Here is a 22,973-nt window from a genome sequence, read left to right as displayed (position 1 = left end):
AAAAAAGGCAGTGTGTCAGAGATCTGTAACAAAGGTCAGGCTTCAAAGACCAGTAAATAAGTCCTTTAATGAAAAATGTTTTTCATTGAGTTATAATTGACATATAATATATTAGTTTCAGGGGTATAACATAGTGACTTGACATTTCTATATATTGCAAAATGATTACCACAACAAGGTTAAATATTGTCTGTCACCATACAATGTTAATACAATATTATTGACTATATCCTCCATGCTGTACATTCTGTTCCCATGACATATTTATTTTATAACCGGACATTTGTTTTTCTTGATCCCCTTCACCCTTTCCCACCTGCTGCCCCCTAAGTCTTTCTCTCTGTCAACCACCAATCTATTCTCTGTATGAGTCTGGGGGTTTTTTGTTGTTGTTTTACTTGTTTTGTTTTTAAAATTCCACATATAAATAAAATCATAAAATATTTGTCTTTCTCTACCTGACTTATTTCACTTAGAATAATACCCTCAAGGTCTATCCATATTGTTGCAAGTGGCAAGATTTCATTCCTTTTAATGGCTGAATAGTATTCCATTATATATAAATTATATATTATCCATACACATACATACACACCCACACACACCCCACACACTTCTTCCTTACCTATTCATCCATTGATGAACACTTAGGTTGTTTCCATATCTTGGCTACTGTAAATAATGCTGCTATGAAAAGATCTTTTCAGGATAGTGTTTTTGCTTTCTTTGGATAAATAACCAGTAGTGGAATTCTGGGATCATATGGTAGTTCTATTTTTAATTTTGTTGAAGAACTTCCATACTATTTTCTATAGTAGCTGCACCAATTTACATTCCCATCAACAATACACAAGGTTCACTTTTTTCCATATCCTCACTAACATTTGTTATTTCTTGTCTTTTTGATAAATAATAGCCACTTTAACAGCTAAAGATGTTATTTCATTGTGGTTTTTGTTTGCTTTTCCCTGAAGATTAGTGATGTTGAGCATCATTTTATGTGCCTGTTGGCCATCTATATGTCTTCTTTGGAAAAATGTCTGTTAAGATCTTCTGCCCATTTCTTAATTGAATTGTTTATTTTTTGTCATTGAGTTGTATAAGTTCTTTATGTACTTTGGATATTAAGCTTTCATCAGATATATAATTTGTAAATATCTTCTCTCATTCAGTACATTGACTTTTTGCTTTGTTTATGGTTTCTTTCACTTTTCAGAGCTTTTTAGTTTGGTATATTTGTTTGTTTATTTTTACTTTTGTTTTCCTTCCCTTTGGAGTCAGATCCAAAGGAATATCGCTAAGACTGATGTCAAGGAGCTTACTGCTTATGTTTTCTTCTCAGAGTTTTATGGCTTCAAGCCTTACATTTAAGGCTTTAGTCCATTTTTTAAAATATTTATTTATTTTTTGGAGAGCACAAGCAGGGAAGAGGCAGAGAGAGAGGGACAGAGGATCTGAAGTGGTCTCTGCATGGACAGGCTGACAGCAGCGAGCCTGATGTGGGGCTTGAACTCATGAACCATGAGATCATGACCTGAGCCAAAGTTGGACGCTCAACTGACTGAGCCACCCAGCCTTTGAGTTAATTTTTGTATATGGTATGAGATAGTGTCCAATTTTATTCTTTTATATGTAGCTGTCCAGTTTTCCTAGCACCATTTATTGAAGAGACTGTCCTTTCTGCATTGTGTGTTCTTGCCTCTTTTGTCAAAAATTAATTGACCACATATGGGTTTATTTCTCTCCATTCAGTTCCATTAATCTATGTGTCTGTTTTTGTTCCAATACCATACTGTTTTGATTACTAATGTTTTGTGGTACAGTTTGAAATGAAGGACTGTGGTACTTCTGGCTTTGTTCTTTCTCAAGATTGTCTTGGCTATTCTGTTTTTTTTTTGTGGTTCCATATAAATTTTAAAATTATTTGTCCTAGTTCTTTGAAAATGCCACTGGAGGGGTGCCTGGGTGGCTCAGTCGGTTAAGCGTCCGACTTCACCTCAGGTCATGATCTCACGGTCTGTGAGTTCGAGCCCCACGTTGGGCTCTGTGCTGACAGCTCAGAGCCTGGAGCCTGTTTCGGATTCTGTGTCTCCCTCTCTCTGACCCTACCCCGTTCATGCTCTGTCTCTCTCTGTCCCAAGAATGAATAAACGTTAAAAAAAAATTTATAAAAAAGAAAATGCCCCTGGAATTTTGATACGGATTGCACTGGATCTTTAGATTATTTGGGATAGTATGGATATTTTAAAAATAATAATTCTTCCAATACATGAGCATGGAATATCTTTCCATTTATGTGTGTCACCTTCTATTTCTTTCATTAATTTCTTATAGTTTTCAGAGTACAGGTCTTTCACCTCCCTGGTTAAATTTATTTCTAGATATTTTATTCTTTTTGATGCAATTGTGAATGGGATTGTTTTTATTTGAAAATTAATTTCTTAATTTGAAATTTTCTTATTTGAGAAAAGAGCTAAATGACATAGAAACATGTTGTCAGTAAAATTATTTCTGTCTCATTGATAAAGGATTAGCACACATATGGAAGTCATGCTTCTTGCATGCAGATATGAAATGGAAGAATTCTCTGAGCTTTTGATAAGGTTTTTGGGACAAAATAATTTTTCTCATGTGCAATTATAGAGGGGAATGAATTGGATAAGAAAGAAGCTAAAAGTGCTAAGAATGGAACTTTAAGCAGAGATTGTTAGCTGCTCAACCAATATCCATTCTCTCATTTTTCTTTAGTAAGGGAAGCCCAGTTTTCTTGGGGGCAATATTGTATTCAGGTTAACAAATATTATATTTCCATGCTTCCCTTATAAGTAGAAGTGGACAAGTAATACAGTTCAGTTCAATGATGTACAAAGGTAGTTTAAGGTTAGAACTTCTGGGAATATTTCTTAAATGTGAGTAACCCATGGTTAGTATGCCTTTGCTGCTCTATGGACTGTTTCCTTTCTTTCCCCCCACTGAAACATGAAATGCATAATGGATGTGGGTCTATTTATAGGTACCTCAACTCAGACCTCATTCTTATAATAGTTCCTTTGATGAAGTCATTGTTGCTTTAGATTGGCTGCTTGTTAGAACTGCCTGAGGATATGCTAAAAACTAAGTGTTGGCGCTTCTACTCATAGGTATGATGTAGTAGATAGTGGCAGGCCAGGGTTTCTGTTGCAAGAGTCTATTGCAAAAGTCATATAAATTACAAATATATTTTTAAAGGTATCAGAGAGCTGTAAAAGCAAGTTTATGATACTAAATTTCCAGAGAGGGAAGAACTGTTCTCCTTGTAGGTGGATGATCAATAGCCACTTCTCTTCCTGGGGTCATTTGCCAGCTCTGGTGTGGCCTAGGCAGAAGACTCTGCTAATAGAAAGAGAAAGGTATAAAGCTTTTAGTATAAAGCTTTTAGCGGTCAGGCAGGGCAGGAGTGAAAAAAAGGAAATCTGAAGCACATTAAATGCACATCTGGTTTTTCTCACAGGACATTAGCCAAATTTTGGTTCTGCACAGGTAGCTGAGGAGCTAAGCTGAAAGCTTCTGAAAGGCAGAGTGAAATCTTCTGTAGTCTCATGAAACTTAGGCAACAAAGACTTGCCAAAGGTGGGGATATGCCTCAAATGCACAGCTGGTTTCCCTTCAAGACATTTGCTAGATTTTACAATGTAGGGTCAGGAGACTGAAGAGCTGGGCTGAGAGCTTTGGAAAAATAGAGCTGGATCTTCCACAGTTTGTCTGAAGAGTTGGAAACTCATCAGGTACTCAATAAACAGTTCGGGAAAGGCTGAGGAAAAGAGGAGAACCAGAGACAGACCTGAGTTTTATTAAAACTGAAACTAGTCCCAACCCAGTCAGTACTTGGTTGGATTGAGGTAATCACTCTCTCCTCCTATATACTAGTAAAGGACAGAAAAACCCTTTTTGGTGAAGAATAACATTATTTGGAGCATTTGTGTTTCTTTAAATACACAGAATTTGGCATACCATAAAAAAAACTGCTAGGCATATGAGGCAAGACAAATAGGGCCTATAATTAAGAGAAAAAGAAGACAGTTGAGTAGGGCCACATGGAAGTTTGCAGACAAAGAGTTGTAATAACTGTGATTAATATGTTTAAGAAAATAAAGGAAAACATGGCCAAAGTGATGAAATGATGGAAAATCTCACTAGATATTTGTTATATATAAAAATTAAAATTGACATAAGTAAAAAAATACAGTATCTGAAATTAATAACTCAATAAATAGATTTTGTGATATTAGACACAGCTGAACACAGGCTTAGTAAACTGGAAGACAATTCAAGAGAAAATATCCAAGTTGAAGCACAGAGAGACACAAGAATGGAGAGAACAAAACAGTGTAAAAAATGTGTATTGTAATTTAGCTCTCTGAAAACAGAAAGTCTTGATTTGTAATGGTATAACTTACTACCATGATATAAATTCTGTCACCATGGCTGATTTCAAGCAACTATTATCACAATAGCCATATCACAAAATACCTGAATATTTAAAAATTGACTTTGCAAGCTGGTAAAAGCTAGTTGTACTGCACTCTTCATATGAATCACACTCAGAAGCTCTAAAATATGTTAGGAACACAGAAAAAGAATAGAATGGGATAGAAGCAACCTTTGAAGAGATTATAGCTGAGGATATCCAAAGCTTTTAAGGTAAATCAAGCTGTGGATTAAAGAACTCAGCCCACTACAAGCATGATAAATACAAAGAATACTACATAAAGAATACTGCACCTCACTGTAAGACTGTTGCAAACGAAGGTGTAATAGGCTGGATAGTGATGCCCAAAGTGATCTATCCATGTCATAATTCTCAAAACCTCTGAGTGTTGTCTTGTTTGGAAAAAGGGTTTTCACAGATGTAATTAAATTAGGATATTGAAATGAGCACATCATCCTGGATTATTTAATTCTGGTGGACCCTAACTATTATCTTGTTATTTTTTCACCATTGTAACAAAACGGTAAATGCCAATTACTTGCATCAGTCATTAAAAAGATGGTATTACTATGCTGGTGCCTGGGTGGCTCAGATGGTTCAGTGTCCAACTTCGGCTCAGGTCGTGATCTCATGGTTCTTGAGTTCAAGCCCCACATTGGGCTCTCTGCTGTCAGCTCAGAGCCTGCTTCAGATCCTCTGTCCTCCTCTCTCTCTCCCCCTCCCCTTCTTGGGCATGTGTGCTCTTTTGTCTCTCAAAAATAAATAAACATTAAAAAAATTTTTTAAGATGATATTACTATGGATTTTATAGACATCAAATATACATTAAGAGACTATTATGAATTTGGAGCCAATAAATTTGGATAAAATGGATAGATTTTTGAAAAATAACAACTAACCAAAGCTGCCAGAGAATAAATAGAAAACCTGAATAGTGTGACATTAATTAAAAAGATTGCCCATGAGGGGCGCCTGGGTGGCTCTGTCGGTTAAGCGTCCGACTTCGGCTCAGGTCATGATCTCGCGGTCTGTGGGTTCGAGCCCCGCATCGGGCTCTGTGCTGACCACTCAGAGCCTGGAGCCTGTTTCGGATTCTGTGTCTCCCTCTCTCTCTGACCCTCCCCCATTCATACTCTGTGTCTCTCTGTCTCAAAAATAAATAAACATTAAAAAAAAAAAAAAAAGATTGCCCATGAAGAAACAACTTTACATAGTGAAAACCCAGGTTTGATGGATACACAAGTAAATTCTCACAAACATTTATGTAAGAAACAAAACAAGTATTTCACAAGTTCTGTTTTAAAATAGAGACAGAGGAGTACCTTCCTACTTTATATGAGGCCAGTATAAACTTTATTCTAAAACTAAAAGGATATTGCAAGAAAATTATCAGTCTTTCTCATGAATGTAGATGCAAAAATTCTTAAAAAGCACTTTAAAAAATCCAGCTGTATGTAAAAAGGATAAAAGCAAATGCCAGTGGAATTTATTTCACAGATGCAATTAATTGTCGCTTAGTAACCACAACTCAGTTAAGGTAACTCACACATTATTAAGAAAAAAAAAAGAAAGGTCATGCTCATTGCAACAAATATAAAGAAAGCATTTCAGAAATTTTAAGAGATTAATGCTTTTTTCTTAATTTTTTAACATTTATTTATTTTTGAGACAGAGAGAGACAGAGCATGAACGGGGGAGGGTCAAAGAGAGAGGGAGACACAGAATCCGAAACAGGCTCCAGGCTCTGAGCTGTCAGCACAGAGCCCGATGCGGGGCTTGAACTCACGGACCACGAGATCATGACCTGAGCTGAAGTCGGACGCTTAACCCACTGAGCCACCCAGGCGCCCTGAGATTAATGATTTTTAAAAATCTTGGCAAACATGGAATAAAATAGAATTTCTTAACTTGATAAATATATTTATTAAAAAACCTATATGAGGCATCATATTAAATGATGAAATATTCACAACTTTTCCTCTGATACTGGATGTGAGACAAGGAGGCCTACTACCAACACTTCCATTCAACATTTTCTGGAGGTCTTAGGCAGTGTGATAGGGTAAGAAAAAAGAAGCAAATAAGGATTAAAAAGGAAGAAATAAACTTATTATTTTTAGATGATGTAATTAGGTATATAGACCATTCAAAAAAATTTAGAATCAATAAGTGAATTTTGTAAGATTGTTGGAAATAAGATACACAACAGTTAAATTTTTTTCTATGTGCCAGGAAGAGACAAATAGAAAATGAAATTTGAAAAATGATACCATTTACAAAAGCATCAAAGGATTGAAGTCAATCAAATTTAGGAATAAATTTAAGTGGGAATAAATTTAACCAAAAATGTGCATACTAAATATGATCGTGAGAAATGAAAGAACCCTAACTGAATTGCTTGATCTGGCATATTCTTGGATTTGAAGAATGAATATTATGTAAAGATACCAATTTTCCTAAATTAATCTATAGTTTCAACATAATCCCAATCAAAATCCCAGGAGATTTTATTGGGGAAATTTAGGTCCTGGTTCTAAAATTCACTTGGAAGTGCAAAGGACCAAAAATAGCCAAGGCAGTCTTAAGAAACACAAAGCTGAAGGATTTATACTACCAGATATCAAGACTACTATATATCTACAGTAATTAAGGTAGTGTAGTATTGGATAAATTTCTGCATTTTCCACTCAACTGGAGGTTTGATAAGAGCAAAGACCTCTACTTAATGTATCACCAGTGTCTTAACAGGGCCTGGGATATGTAAATACAGTAAAACCACATTATACTACCCCTCAAAAGTAATTAGAATTAACATATAATAAAACTGGCAATTAATTCTTGTCCTGTGTTTAGTTCTTTTGCATATTGGGAGTGTGGGGATGGGGTGGAGGCTAAAGGGCTTACTGTCTAAGGGAGGATATGGTGGGGTGATGTTAGAAGGTTAAATGGCAGGCAGATATGTCCCAGGAAGCATAGGGAATGTGTATTATGTATATTGTGGTTGAGTATTCTTATATCAAGCTAATGAAACAAGTGCCAGCTCACTATTACTGGGATCACTGATGCTGCTGTGAAGTACCGGTAACACAGGACTCAACTCAGAAACAGTTCCATCAAAAGCCAAGCTGTAGTATGAAGTGCCACCAGGTGGCGCTAAACCACAGCTAAGACAGGAATAAATCTGGATCCAGCGATAGGACCTCAGGAATTCCTGACCAGCTAGCCAATTTATTAGCCCAGTCATTTTATTAACCTTATAATAATTCAAGCATGCATTTTACATGATCTAATTGCTTCATTGCCACTTAACACATCATATGGTCATTTTTCTGCACTTGTTGAATTGATGAAGGACTGCATGAGACCTCATTAAAGGTGGAAGGACAGGGTAGGTAGGGTTGGCTGTGAGGCAAAGGTGTCTGTTAAAGTAGCAAAGCAGTGAAGTCTCTCGTTTCAAAGATCTATTCAGAGGGCTTTTCAGTTTGTTCTGAGAGTTAAATGAATTCAAATATTTTCTTATGACTGCAAAATACAATGCAATGAAAAGTTTTTGGTGGTATATCAAGTCCACAAAATGGATATTTTATTACCATGAAGGTAGGCTTTCAAATATAAAACCAATATTATAATAATAATGGTAATAATAACAGCAGCTAACATTACTGGCCAGGCCAATTATCTGTGAAAGGTTGTAATGGGCATTTTCATTTATGCAGTAAAACCTTGAATTGTGAGTAACTTGTTCTGTGAGTGTTCTGCAAGATGAGCAAACATTTCTAACAAATTCCAACTTGATAAATGAATGATGTATTACAATATGAGTAGTACGTGATGCTGAATGTCACATGACCACAACTGAGCCAATGGTTCTTGAAACTTGCTTTGATATATGAGTACTTTGGATTACAAGCATGTTTCTGGAATGAATTATGCTCGCAAACCAAGGTTTTACTGTATTACCTCATTGAATTCTTATAACAACTTGTGAGGTAAGAATTATATCCCATTTTTATAAAGTTTATAGTTGAGGTCTAAACAGGTTAAGTGACTTTACAAAAGCCATTTAAAAAAAATTTTTTTTCAACGTTTATTTATTTTTGGGACAGAGAGAGACAGAGCATGAAGGGGGAGGGGCAGAGAGAGAGGGAGACACAGAATCGGAAACAGGCTCCAGGCTCTGAGCCATCAGCCCAGAGCCTGACGCGGGGCTGGAACTCACGGACCGCGAGATCGTGACCTGGCTGAAGTCGGATGCTTAACCGCCACCCAGGCGCCCCTACAAAAGCCATTTAAAAATATATATGGCATTGAACAAATCTTTTATCATTTAGAACTTCAAATACAAAAGCTGTGTTTTGTATTTGCCTTATTTGTTACTAGATATCATGAAAAATACATTGTAGAGACCTTCCAAAATCTCTAGGACAAGAAGAAATGTACTATTCCATAGTTTTGATGTGTAATTTGGAAACAACAGGCTATTAAAAAGCTATAATGGAATCTTGGTAAGAACCATATAGACAGGCATATAAAACCCATGTAAGGGTAGGTCTCTTAGCCTAGGTTTCCCTGCAAGTTTACCTGAGACAAAAGTTTATGTAGAGTTAGTTTATTTAGGAAGTAATTTCAGGGAGCAGGGTTAATTGGTGAAGGATTGAAAAAGAGAGGGAGGAAAAGCTGATCAAGGATGTATTCATTTGTTGGTTACTGTTGGTTACTATTGGTCATGCCAGGGCTTTCTGAGGAGCTTGAGGAACTAAGAACTGCCCCTCCTCCACTCCCCTGGAGAATGCAAAGCAGTAGGTTGATCCATTGGCTCCCATCCCACACTGGTCAAGACTGGCCCCATCAGTGTTGACATCCCTGAGCTTCTAGGTTACACATGTTGGTCCCACCTGATTCCTGCCCGTGTCCCAGGCAACATTGTCCTGAGCAGGGAGAGATACTTGCTGTAGGCCACAATGAAGCAAGTTGCTGTCAGGTTATACCTGTGAGAAGTTGATCTGAGCCTGCAGCAGAAGCCGGAACAAGAGGTGGGGCTGAGAAGATCTGAAATACACAAGAAGGGTCTCATACTCTTCCTTTAGGAATATAGGGTATTAGTGTGTGGATTCTGGTAATCATGATTAGATATATATGGATTTTCTGAAATAATTTTAAAGCTGTGAACCGACTTATTGGAATTAAATATCTTTTAGGCCATCTAATATTTTCTTCATTGTGTTACCATAGAAACACAGCATGGCTCACTGTTTTTAATTTGAGTTCCAATTTTTATGAGTTATTACTGATTTTATTATTAATAGCACATAAAATCAAGGTATTATTTAATCTTTTAAGCTCACTAACTATAAAATTTTATATTAATTTTTAAGGGGTGGTGGTATGCATTGAATTGTGTAAGTGTCTTTTAAGGAAGAGTGTTCATTAACAACAGATTCAGAAGGCAGGCTAAAATCTGAACAAACAATTCTTTAGTATTAAAAAGTAGCAGAAATAGTACCAATTCCAAATTGCCAGTCAGGTTGCTATTCAAATAGAGGTATTAGGGTATAGTGGAAAGAATACTGCCGTTACAGTTAGAAAGGTTGGGTTTTACTTTTTGGGTTTTATTACTTAAGAATTCCGTGTTTTTGATGAAGCAGTTTAAAGTTTCTCTAAATCTTGGTTTTATTCATCTGGAAAAATGAGCGGAAAACCACTATCTCACAGAGTTGTTGTCAGGATTTAAATGAGACTATGTTTGTTAAAGCATATAGCATGGTGCCTGGCACATAGCAAGTATGCAGAAATATGGACTGAATTTAAACCGGAAATGTACACGCAACACTGACTCTGATCCACATGCTGATCATATATGATCATATATGATCAGACTGGAGGCCATCTTTTGACCATTTCTAGTTCTCTTCATGGCTTGTTTCTTCCTATTTCTTGACCACTAGCTGAGATGTTCCTGCTTTAGGAAGATAATTTCTGGCTCTAATCAAGTAGGACCTTTCTCACCTCTTTTTTTTTTTTTCAATATATGAAATTTATTGTCAAATTGGTTTCCATACAACACCCAGTGCTCATCCCAAAAGGTGCCCTCCTCAATACCCATCACCCACCCTCCCTTCCCTTCCACCCCCATCAACCCTCAGTTTGTTCTCAGTTTTTAAGAGTCTCTTATGCTTTGGCTCTCTCCCACTCTAACCTCTTTTTTTTTTTTCCTCCCCCTCCCCCATGGGTTTCTGTTAAGTTTCTCAGGATCCACATAAGATTCTCACCTCTTTGGAAGTATAAGTTCATAAATATCTCTAACCTCCCTCTAGAGAGACAAGACCTTCAGAACACTTTAACTCTAAAGACAGTGTTCTTGGTGGCAGGCAACAGAAATTGATGATGGTTAATTAAAGCAGGAAAGGTCCAGGAGCAGGAAAGCTCCTAGAAAAAATGGGAAGTCTAAAGGGTCAGAAAACAAGCAGAAACCAAAGAAGGCTAGGTTGCTGAAATGACACTATAGGAATAGTCCAGTGACAACCATTGATGATGGCACAGGTACTGGATGCCACACCTAGCATCATTGCCACAAATGTCTTTGTTCAGTGGACAGTGGTGTGAGTTCTTTATCCCTTCCTTATTCGTATCCCTTATCCCTTTCTTATCCCCGAATTTTTGTGACACCTGCTCACGATTTATAGTCCAGAGATGAACTTCTCCTGTTGGCTCAACCTTATATTATGTGAGCACAGTATAGATGCTAGGAAGTCATTTTTGGAGTCTGCATTGGAAGGTAGACTTTGGTTCCACTGAGAACAAAACTGGGGAATTCTCTGAACATTGGAAGAGAGTCTTGATGCTTAGCAGTCAAAAAATACTTAGCAATCAAAACAATTCCCCACAGTCTACTCCTTTGAATGCCCAACATCTACCAATACTTTCCTCCCTTATATTTATATTAAAAAATACATAATGCATGTACCTTCTCACAACTGTTAAATCACTCAATTCCACACTAGGAGACAATTGCAAACTCTTGTTATTATTTATGGTTCCATACTTAAGTCCAGTGGTGATATCCGTTCTTCTTTTTGGGTTGTTCTTCTGTCTTGATATTCCTCTGTCTGTGGACTGACTATAAAATTATCTGCTGCTATCACACCCTAAATAAAACAAGAAGAGGAAAGAAACAGAAAGTTAGTTAATAGTGTAAATATGTAAATGACAGAGCAAGGAACAAGATAGAGACAGAGGCTACAGACATTATTTCTGAAACAAATTATTAGGCCATACCTATTTCAACTCTGCATCTTTAAGAGATAGCATTCTTTTAGCACATTCTTAGAAAGTACTTGAGTTTCAGTCCAGATTGGAGATTTAAGTATGTTATTTTCTTTATTTCAGCAATGTGGTAACATTACTTAAGCAATGTGGTAACATTACAAGTATTCAGCCATCCCACAGTTCATCACGCTGCTTTTACTGTTCTCTGAGAGTGGCACCCAGGTTTCTCAAAGCTTTGCCTCCAGTGTGCACTTAATGAAATGATCGTATGATCTTTTTTCTTAATCTTTTAACATAGCAAATAACATTAATTTTCACATGTTAAACCAATCTTACATTCCCAAAATAAATTCAATTGGTGTGATGAATTACTCTTTTTATATATCACTGAACTTGATTTGCTAATATTCATTTGCATGATATAAATCTCTACATAATGAAAATTAACCTATCTTCCTTTCTTGCATTATCTTTGTCCATATTTGGTAATCAATATAATGCTAGCACCACAAAAAGAGTTAAAGAGGATTTCCTTTTCTTTCTGTATTGTTGAATAGTTTGTAAAAGATTGGGGTTTTTTTGTTCCCTGAACATTTGGTGAAACTTGCTGATAAAATTGTCTGGATCTATAGTTTTATTTATAGGAAGATTTTACATTATTGCTTTAATTAATTATATGGGATTACTCATATTTTCTGTTTATTTTTGAGCAAGTATTGGTAAGTCATATTTCTCTAGGAATTTGTCCCTTTCTTGTAAGTTTTCAAATTTATTAACATAAAATTGTTCATTATTCTCCCAATCTTTTTAATCTCCATAGCATCTTTGGTGATGTCTCCTTCTTAAATTACGCTATTATTTGATAATTAAAATATGATATTATTTCTCTCTCATTTTAAATTTTGTTTAGCCTCACCAGTGTTGTTAATTTATTAAACTTTTCAAGGTACCAACTCTTGGCTGTGTTGATCTCCATATTATATGTTTTGTTTAATATTTCATTAATTTTGCCTCTTTATTAGCTTCTTCCTTCTACTCTCCTTGGACCTATTTTATTTTCTTTGTCAGACTTCATAAACTTTATCATAATTCATTTGTGTTTAAGCTTTCATCTTTTCTAACATACACATTTGAAGCCTTAAAGTTTTCCTCCAAGTATGCTAGTTGCTTTGCACAGGTTGTAATAGAAAATATTTTCATTACTGTTTTCTTCTAAATACTTTTTTAGTTTTTTTATGGTATCCTCTTTGATTTTGAATTATTTAAAAGTGACTTTCTTAATATTTAAGTGTATGAGTATATATGTATTCATACTGTTACTGATATTTAGCTTAGTAACATTATGGTCAGAGAATGTGTTCTGATTGATTCCAGTCCTGTGAAGTTTCTTGAGACTTGTTTCATTCACTGATTCATTTTTTTAAAATGTTTATTCAGTGTCTACTATGTGCCAAGCAATGTTGAAGACACTGAGAATTCAACAATGAATAAATCAGATCAAAATCCCTATTCTTGTTGGTCTTATTGGGTGTGTCTGAAAATAAATGATTATTATATAAAATATAGAGTATGTTAGTGATGTAATGCTAAGAAAAAAATACAATAGGGAGAGGGATTTTAAAATATCTTTTCAAGTTTTATATTTTAGATAAGATGGTCAGCAAAGGCCTCACTTCAGGTGACATGTGAGAAAGACCCACAGGAAGTGAAAGGATAACTATGCAAGATCTAGGGAAAGAACAATTTTGTAGGTCCCGAGGCAAATGAGGCAAATGTGTTTCTATTTGTTCAAGGAAAATTGAGGAGGTCATTGTAGTGAGAGCTGAGTGAATGAGAAGAAACTAGAAGAAGCAATTTGAGAGATAAGGAGGGACTAGATTAAGTTGGGACTTCTTAAACAGAATAGTGCCCTCTCTACTCCCCATCTCAAGATATCCACTTAATCCCTGGAACCTAAGAATATGTTCCCTCACTTGGAAAAAGGGAATTAAGATTGTAAATGGAATTAAGGCTGCCCTTCAACTGATTTGGAGATTAGGAGGTTATCTTGGATTAACAAGCGGGCCCACTGTTATCACAAGGATCCTTAAATGTGGAAGCAGGAGACAGAGTCAGAGAGACAGCAATGTGGAAAGGACTTGGCCTGATGTTGCTGGCTTTGAAAATGGAGGAAGGGGGCCATAATCCAAGGAAAGTAGGTGAACTCTAGAAACTGTAGAAGGAAAGGAAAAGGATTCTCCAGAAAGGAGCACAACCCTGCAGCCATCTTGATTTTAGCCCAATGAGACCCATTTTGGACTTCTGACCTCCGAACTATAATAAATTTGTGTTGTTTTATACTACTAAGTTTGCAGTAATCTGTTACAGCAGCAATAGAAATCTGACACAAACCTTATAATTTATAATAAAGACTTCTACTTTCACTGTGAGTCAGAAAGTCACTGGGCAGAGCAGTAATCTGATCTGATTTAATAGGAACACTCTGGATGCTGTGTTGAGAATAGACTGTTGAAGAATTCCTTCCTTCATCTAGCTTTCAGCCTGACTCCCATATTTTACTGAGATCTCATCAATTCATTTAAGATTAAAAAAAATAATTTCTCATTTCTTGTCTAAGTCAAGGTCTCTAGTCTGTTTTGTTGCCAGAAATAGAAGTCTGAACTGCACTTTACATTAAACTTCTATGGAAAACTCAGAATTTGAACCAACTGAAATAAGTGATTGTCAATACTACAATATATAAATCAAGTGAGAGGTTGAAGGAGATTAGTTTAGATTACTGAATACTGGTAAAGAGACTTTGAAGAATATTTGAAAATTATTTTCCTTACATTATAAGAAAGAGAATACAAAAAATGTGAGGTGACACAAAATGTTTCTTACGCTATTGCCCTTTTCAAATCCTAAAAAATGTATTGGCGCCATTTTCAATTTGCTGTTAGGATGAATTCAGTAGCATTTTGTCACAATGGGCCCCGCTTCAGAGAGTAACTTTGCCTGAAAATAAATGTGTTCATAACAGAAGGATTTCAAGGAAAAGAGCCAACTTTTCCCCAAATGGATGAAGATGTGAAACTTTGCTTCAGCAATATTCACAGTGGTGATAGGGATTAGGCTACGGTGAGGGGGATGGAAATGCTGTTTACCTTTGTGTGACTCCTATCTAGCACAGCTATCCTAGAGAAGTGGGCAGAAACTAATATAAGAAACGTATCAGAAAGACTAAGCTGTCAATATATCTAGGTTGTAAATTGATCCAAAATTTGTGATGGAGATTTTGAAATAATAAATCTTTCAAATATTAAATAATTTATTTGTATTTAACATAGAATAAACACTTATTGGCTTGTTAATTATTCTAACAATTCCATTATTATCTTTTCCACTCTTTATTATTATCTCAGAGCCTTAATTGTCTTTTCACAAAAGGGGAAGGGGGAAGAATTCCTTTCAAATTTTACTTCTAAAAGGACCAAGCTCTACTCTAGATTATACATGGTCCTAGGCAACCTCGTTTAAATAGCTACAGGATGAATTACTGGCTCAAACAAGGATCAAAAGGTATTTTCGAGCTTTAAGAATGATATTCTTGGGATGCCCAAGTGGCTCAGTGAGTTAAGCATCAACTCTTGATTTCGGCTCAGGTCATGATCTCCTGGTTCATGGGATTGAGCCCTAAGTCGGGGTCCAGGCTGACAGCACGGGAGCCTGTTTGGGATTGTCTCTCCCCCTCTCTCTCTGCCCACCTCCCTCAATAAAGAAATAAACTTTACTTAAAAAAATGAATGATAGTCTTATAAAACATTCCATAGACATTCTCAAAAACTTAAATGCAATTAATCTTTAATTATATACATAAATGGAGAGGGATAGGTGCTATTAATAATTTAAAAGTAGCTAATTAAAAATAGTTTATACTTGGCTTTGGAAAGCCTTATAATTCCCTCCATCGTTTTTCTTTCTTAATTGTTTTTCTTTTAAGCTAACATTAAAACTAATTTTCCATTCTTGAATGCAGAGTAACATTGTAGAAAGATCATCCAGCATTTTCATGGGTGGAGGATAGAAGCTGGTCTAGGATTACAATTTGAATTGGGATAATTCATATTTAGATATTTAGACGTTGACTATATTCTCATGTCATCAATGTTTTGAGCCCAAGATTATTATTACATTATGTAGCGGAAATTTTATGGGCTATTCCTATGGGAGTGGGTGGAAGTGGTGGGGGTGGGGTCTGATGTATGTTGGGGCAGCAACTGCAGTGTTCCCACAGACAGCTTTAAGACACTAACCTATGGTTTATATGAAATTCTTCCGATGTTGGTCTATAAAGAGCTAAAAGAAAAACACTGGTGTGGTAGGAAACAACCATAGGATGAATGTCAGAAGACCTTGGTTGCAGTTCTGCCTTGGTATTTGCAATCCCCAAAGCGTCCCTTGATCTTTTTGAGACTCAGTGTCTTACGATGTGGAGAGGGGGCAATAATACCTGCCTTACATACCCCTGGGGTTGCTGTGAAGATCCAAGCAGATAACATATGCGAAAGCATTTTGAAGTTTATAAAGTATTATACAGATGTAAGATGTCTGTTGCTTTAGCACTCAGAATACTTAAGAGATTTAAAGAAATCCTACTGTGGTCATAAAGCAGATTAGGATGAAAGTGTTGGTGAAACTCATCACCACTAGTAACAAACTTACTCAAAATACATGCCAGTGGTATTAACTCTGTGAATTGAAAAGCACTTTTTTTTCCCCGTTTCCTGTGAGAGTGTCCTTTTTGAAGCCTCTGTGAACAGCCCTTAGAGTTTCTAGTGCTGCCGATCTGCTTCCTTTGAGTCCACCATCTACCATCTGCACCCGAGCTTCTGGGCAGACAGATTGCTGTCTGAAATCGGATCATTCCCACTCCCCCTTCAGAAGCCACACTTCTTTTTCTATTAAAAGGGCTGCTCCACCTAACTGTAAGCACTCTGTTCTCTTAATAACTCACCAGCTCCTGTTGGGTGAGGTAGAAGTACACTATGGTGACATAGAGGCAGGAGAGCGAGCTCTCTTTCTCTGATTCATAACCTTGTGGATATATCCCATGTATAATTGTTAAGTTTTTTAAAGGGTGGGGGTCATATCTTATACTTTGTATTTGACCTTTAACCCAGTGTCTTACACAAGGTAGGTATTTTGTAAATGCTTGCTGAATTGATGTGCTGAGAAATGTATCAGGTAACTTGCTTTATCAGGGCTTTTCATCTAGATTATTAGGTTATTTATTTAATTAAAAAACAAATATTCTATCTCTATATTTAAATCTGGGATTATAGTAAAGTGAAGACCTGTTCTGAGTAGCACCTGCCATTTGACAGCTTCCTTGTTTTTCTCTTTATATTAATTACTCTTATACCCTGTTTGGCATGGGGTTTGAATGTGGAAATGTGTGCAGGACAAGATAAGGAATTGGATTGAATGTAGAAAAAAAATCTAGCTCTTGCTGTGGAGTTTAAAAGAATGAGAATGATCCCAGTGATGAAATCATAGTTGAAATCTAAAATTTCTGTTGTTAGTATCAAATAATCTGTACTGTCATATTATCATTTTCTTGCCATTAGAGATCCGGTAAGGGATTCTAACAAATTGGAGGTAGTGAGCAAAGTTTAAGCATCTTCAATTCATAATCAGACTATATCTTTTCAGGGTATTGGTATTAAAGGTGATTGGCATTTCTTACTTTCTTACTTAAAAACTATAGCATCAAAATTTTCAAAAAAGAAAAAAGTGCATCCATAATTCCACCATCTTGATACTGTTATTTTTACATGTATCTTCCAATCTTTGTCCAAATGTATAGATGTTTTACATATTTGCCTTTCTCCTGTGCATACTATTTTCATTCTGAGTTGCCATGTGAGGATTATATCTGCCAAATGGGGGCTCAAAATTTCCTAATGGCCCCAAGAATCCTAATCTATGTTGCTGTAGAAATTAACGGAATAGTCTGACATTCCCCAGGCAGGTATGTCCAAAGAATTTAGAAGTTTCCCATTAAGAGGCTGAAGCAGAAAGTGACTATGGAGCTGTTAAGACACCAGTGATACAATGGATAAGAAATGAAGATTAGTTTTTATAAGGAGAGAGGTAGGTAGATATTTAAGTAAAATAATTTCAGATGCTAAGAATGTCTCTCTTCCCACCCAACCAAAACAAACAGGAAACAAAAAATAACCCAAAGTAACAACCACCATAATACAATCATCCTCTCACTAGTGAACAAATAGTTAAAGAAAACATTTAAAACTATAACTTAAAATTTATTTATTTGTTTGTTTATTTGAGAGAGCGCGTGCGCAAGTGGGGGAGGGGCAGAGAGAGATTGGGAGACACAGAATCCCAAGCAGGCTCCAGGCTCTGAAATGTCAGCACAGAGCCCTGTTCCGGCCTCCAAATCACAAACCGCTAGACGGTGACCTGAGCCAAAGTCAGACACTTAACCGACTCAGCCAGCCAGGGGCCCCTAAAACGGCAAATTTTAAATATTAGAAGTTGAGATAAGTTTTGCTGAAAGGGCAAGAGAAGATAGAATCGGGGAGCGAGGAGCATGAAGCCCTTATGCTCTTTTAAGGAAAAAAGGGTAGTCAGGAAAAAGGAAAAAAAAAAAGCTATGGAATAGAATTAACCTCATCAATTCTTAATTTTGCTGGAATTAGGTAGGTTCTTTCAGATTATGTAGGCTACAGAAGAGAGGAATGAACAGAAATCATCTGAAAAGTACAACAGAAAAGAATCTAGCTGGATGAAGGTTGTGGAAAGTCCTTCCTAGAGGACTCTGGGGATCAAGACTGACATCCACTGTTTGGAGAGTGATTCAGGGCCGGGGTGGGCCTTGACAGAAGGCCAGGAGGGCGTTCTCCGGTGGGTCCCCAGCGGCGCTCGCCCCGGCGTGCGGGGGAGGGGGTGGCACCGCGCACAGGTGGCCCAGGCAGCGCCAGCTGCGCGCCGCGCTCACTCCGCGGGTGGGCCGCCAGGCGTCGCGCTGGAGCCGCGGTTGCCTGGGAGACCGAGCGGGGCGAGTGGGCGGCGCGGAGCGGAGCCGGAGCCGGGCTGCTGCCCTACTAGCCCGGCGAGAGTTGGGGGGGAGTGGCTCCCCCGGCGGCGCGGCAGTGCCGGCGGGTCCTGGGGCAGCGCGAGATATCCGCGGCGCTGCGGGGCTAGGCCGGCGAGCCCGGGACGCGCCTGGTCGCAGCTCAGCGTCCGCGGAGCGGAAGGGCAGAGCTGCACTTGCCTGGTCTGAGCGTCTCACGGTCCCGGCCCCGCCGGGCGCACCCGGCTGCCCCAAGAGCGCGACGAGGAATCGGGCGGGCGGCGGGCGCGCTCCCCGCGGCCCCGGGATGACTTCTCCGGTCTCCCCTCTGGCGCCTCTCCTGCTTCTTTCTCTGCACGGTGAGTAGCCCGAGCCCTCCGCTCCCGGCGGGGCCAGCCTGGGCCGGCGGGCCCGGGGGGACCTGTGCCAGGTCCTGGGAGCCCAACTTTCCCAGGGGCCGTATTCGTTGCTATCGGCCGGGGCTCACGCGCCCACTCTCACGGCTGCTATCCCGCGGGTGCCCCTAGTCCTCACCGCGCGCGCGGCTCAGGTGTCCCAGATCCAAGAGGTGACTGCACCCGCTGCTCGTTTCCCTCTGATCGCGGACTTGCCTCTGACCCCGCCGTGCTCTTTTTAGGTAATCACTCCCTCACTTACTGGGTCCAGTGAGAAACAGTATTTCCGTTACCCGGCGGCTCCAGGAAAAATAGAGATGCCTTTAAAGTAATTGAGAAAACTTTAAACTGCAGCTTTACCATAACCTTTAACAAGCATACGCAGGTTTGGCTGAAAATGTGATCTTTGCTTTAAAAATAACTCTACAGCGTGCTACACTGTGTTCGAAAACAATAATTTTTTTGTACTCCAGCTTCTCCCCCAAAGCATTTAAATTGGCTTACTGAAATACATAAAAGGTAACAATATTAGAACAGAAAGACTAAACGTGTATTTAATTTTCTTAATGTTTTTTTTAAAGCTATTTACATTTAAATTTCCTACTCTAATCTTTCTTAACATTTTATTTTCGATGAATAGCCATCATATTTAAACTCTGATTTTCATCTTTGCCCTTTTCTTTTGTGAGTGCACTGCCTTGGAAGCGTTTTCTGTCCCATTTAATTGAAGAGATGTATTGAGATTTATTCTGAAGGGTTTCATTTAAAGAGCAGGTTCAGTGATTTATGGAATATTGTGGTTAACCTTGTTTGTTTCTGGAGATATCAGTATGTTTCCCATAGTTTTGTGGCCTTATTTGAACTGATAATGTATGCATGGATCTTGAAGGGATTTCGTTTTAGTCGACTTAAATTGTTCAAATTTATTTAGTAGGGGAGAAAGGAATACAAAATTTTGAATACTTTTTTCATAGATGCCAGTGAAGGAAATCGTCAAAATTACAGATAACTTTCCTGGAGTTCAGTATATACATTTTTGGTGATGATGTGTAGACAATAATTAAGTGATGTGAGTATGTGCTTCCAAATTAATTTTGTCTGGTTACCAGTTTGAAGGGGCCAACATTTTTCTGTCCTGCTTTTCAAGTGTGTAATAATTAGCGTAAATGAGCTGTTTATACAGTGTCTTGGACGTAACTGAAAATATTATAAATATTACTATAAGAGCAGATGAAATTTTGGTAAAAATCTGTTCTTAACCTTCATCTACTACAATAAATTATGCTCCCTTTTTGTAAATCGCATTTGTGTGTAGTTTGTTTTTGAGTTATTAGGCAGTACTTTTAAAGAGTTGATGTAATTTGCAGAAGTAGCCTTACAAGGTCATCTGATTGGTTTCCTTTCCTTCAGAACTATTCCCAAGCTATCCTAGAATGTTTAAAGACTTCCAAGGACAGTTCAGCCTTCATGACAATCTATTATGTACAGACACTTTTCACCCTCAGAAATGAACAGTTGTGTTCATTTGTTCAACAAATATTTGCGGAGCTACAGCTCTGAATTTGGGTGTCTGATGGGGAGAGATGGTGGAAGACAGAGTACAAGAGTTTGTCTGCAGCCCTTAAGGAGTTTGCAGTTTTGCAACAGGCTGTAAGCATGCACAAATGGTTAATGATACAAGGAAAATATGAGTGCCATTTATCAGTGGCGCTATCAAGGAAGACTCCATAGAAAAGTTTACTTTTGATCTGGACTTTGAGTAGGATTTGAATTGGCTGAGATGAGAGCAGTCGGGTCTCCTTTCCTAGGGCAAAGGAACAGCCTGGATCAAAGGATATGAAGTGGAAAGTTCAGGAGCATATTCTTGAAAGGCCAAGTGTCTAGCTGCTAGAGCCAGAGATGTGTGTAAAAGGAGAAAGGGCTACAAAGATAGTAAAAGGATACTATAGAGCCTTGAATGCTGAATTTGGTTTTATTCCGTAGGCCATGGAAAGGCCACTGTCATTCAGTTTCTTGAAGATGGGGAGGGGAAGAGGGTGAACAGCTATTGTGTGCTTACTTGCGCCTAGAATAACAGTCTCCAGGAGAATACCATATCCTGACCTGACTGCCATTAAGTTCTTGAAGTCAAAGGCAGAGTTGTTTTGAATGAATTAGGGCCCATCCTTGGGACTTAGAATGAACAAAGTTGCTTCTGGATGCTAAATAGATAACCATTCGAGCATTGGCTACTACAAAGACATGATGCACTAAAGGTAGAAATACAGAGTCTCTTAAATTTTTGAAAGAAATGTCAAGAAATTTCTGTTTTTATTTCTGTTTGAATTTCTAAGCATGTGTGCACACACACATGTGTGCGTGCGCACACACACACACACACACACACATTCTTCTCTTTAGGGCTGAGAACTGAATCACCTGGCTGTCTTTTCCCAGCAGTGTTATGATCTGGGCTCAGTCCCCACTTGTGTTTTTTTCCCTTTTGTAAATTGTGGTAAAATATATATAACAAAAAAATGTATTATTTCAACCAGTTTTAAGTGTACAGTCCTGTGACATTAAATACATTCACAGTGTTCAAAAAAAAAAGAATTTCTGTGGAGTATTCAGAGGGAATCTGAATAGAAAAGTTGACTTCTGTATAGTTCTACCAATAGGTTAGATTTATCTGAAGTTTTTTTTTTTTTAATATTTGGGATTACTTGCAATAGCAGATAACTTCCCAGAATCTGAGAAAATCTATAAAAAGAAAGGATCATGTAAAATGAAATGAAAATGAAAAGAATTATTGTGCTAAATATTAGCATCCTGAAAATTTTGTGAACTTCAATTTGTTAGCTGTAACTTTAACTGGGTAGCTGCTTTGGAAGGATTCACTTAAAAATTTTTTTTAATGTTTATTTTTGAGAGAGAGACTGAGTGCAAGCGGAGGAGGGACAGAGAGAAAGGGAGACAAAGAATCCAAAGCAGGCTCCAGGCTCTGAGCTGTCAGCACAGAGCCTGATGTGGGGCTGGAGCTCACGAACCACAAGATCATGACCTGAGGTGAAGTTGGACGCTTAACTGACTGAGCCATCCAGGCACACCAGAAGGATTCACTTTTTTGTAAAAAATCTGTAGTTTGGCCTACATGAAAGGTGACAGCCACTGGATGAAAATTTTAGAGAAATTAAGCTTAATACACTGTATATTCCATATGGACTACTCAGGAAGCAATTTAAACATAGAATCACGAAGCGCTTCTAAAATGTTCTGCTTAGAACTGTTGTCAGACTCAAGGTAATGATGCAGCGGGGGGAAAGACTTTTCCCCCCAGTAACAGTATGTGACACATTTTCAAATGTGTTTTCACACTTTGATGGTAGAAGCATTTATAATGAAAAGTCTCGTTTGGATCTTCATAGTTAAGCCATGTGATTTAGTGCCAAACAAGGTGATGTGCCGGCACACAAGATTCTTCATTTGCAGTGGGTTATACAGAACAAGGGACTGGAAATGCTAGCCGAGGTGGGGAAATTGTGGCACTCCCCCTGAAATTCTCATCTGTGTTAGTTTGTTTAGAATAGGGATCCTAAATTTATAGTTATCCACACTAAAGATGTTTTAGGCAATTGGAGGTAGGATTGCTGGGTTTCTGGAGTCGAGTCACTGCAAGTCCCCCCTCCTTTGTTTGATAAGGGCTGTCTGGCACTCATATATCTCACCCTTGGATTTTGAGGGCAGCTCTCATACCATCTGGAGGCTCTGAAATCCCCCTTTGATCATA

The 22,973-nt window shown here is 37.9% G+C and overlaps 1 protein-coding gene and 1 long non-coding RNA gene across 6 annotated transcripts in view; one reads left to right on the top strand and one right to left on the bottom strand.

The window, feature by feature from the left end:
* The window catches only part of IGSF11 (immunoglobulin superfamily member 11), a 200,230-nt gene that overhangs the window by 45,801 nt on the left and 131,456 nt on the right, over nucleotides 1-22,973 (top strand). For 2 of the 5 annotated variants that reach the window (XM_023260193.2, XM_023260192.2), the window contains exon 1: nucleotides 18,840-19,171. The exons of 1 other annotated variant lie outside the window; for it this stretch is intronic. In XM_023260193.2, coding sequence (XP_023115961.2) covers nucleotides 19,120-19,171 — 52 coding nt within the window. In that variant the 5' untranslated portion in view covers nucleotides 18,840-19,119. Of the gene's footprint in view, nucleotides 1-18,835; nucleotides 19,172-22,973 lie in introns of those variants that run through there. 2 more of the 5 variants (XM_045036981.1, XM_045036979.1) reach the window with 2 other exon arrangements.
* On the bottom strand, nucleotides 2,366-11,609 carry LOC123379963. The gene is made up of 3 exons (XR_006585084.1): nucleotides 11,433-11,609; nucleotides 9,364-9,517; nucleotides 2,366-3,369 (listed from the first exon to the last, which is right to left on the bottom strand). It is a non-coding gene; the product is annotated as an uncharacterized LOC123379963 (long non-coding RNA).

This window comes from Felis catus, chromosome C2 (assembly GCF_018350175.1).
Source record: "Felis catus isolate Fca126 chromosome C2, F.catus_Fca126_mat1.0, whole genome shotgun sequence".
In the NCBI taxonomy this organism is placed as follows: Eukaryota; Metazoa; Chordata; class Mammalia; order Carnivora; family Felidae; genus Felis; species Felis catus.
The sequence above is the reverse complement of the archived record's forward strand: the minus strand, read 5'-3'. Positions and strand labels throughout refer to the sequence as shown.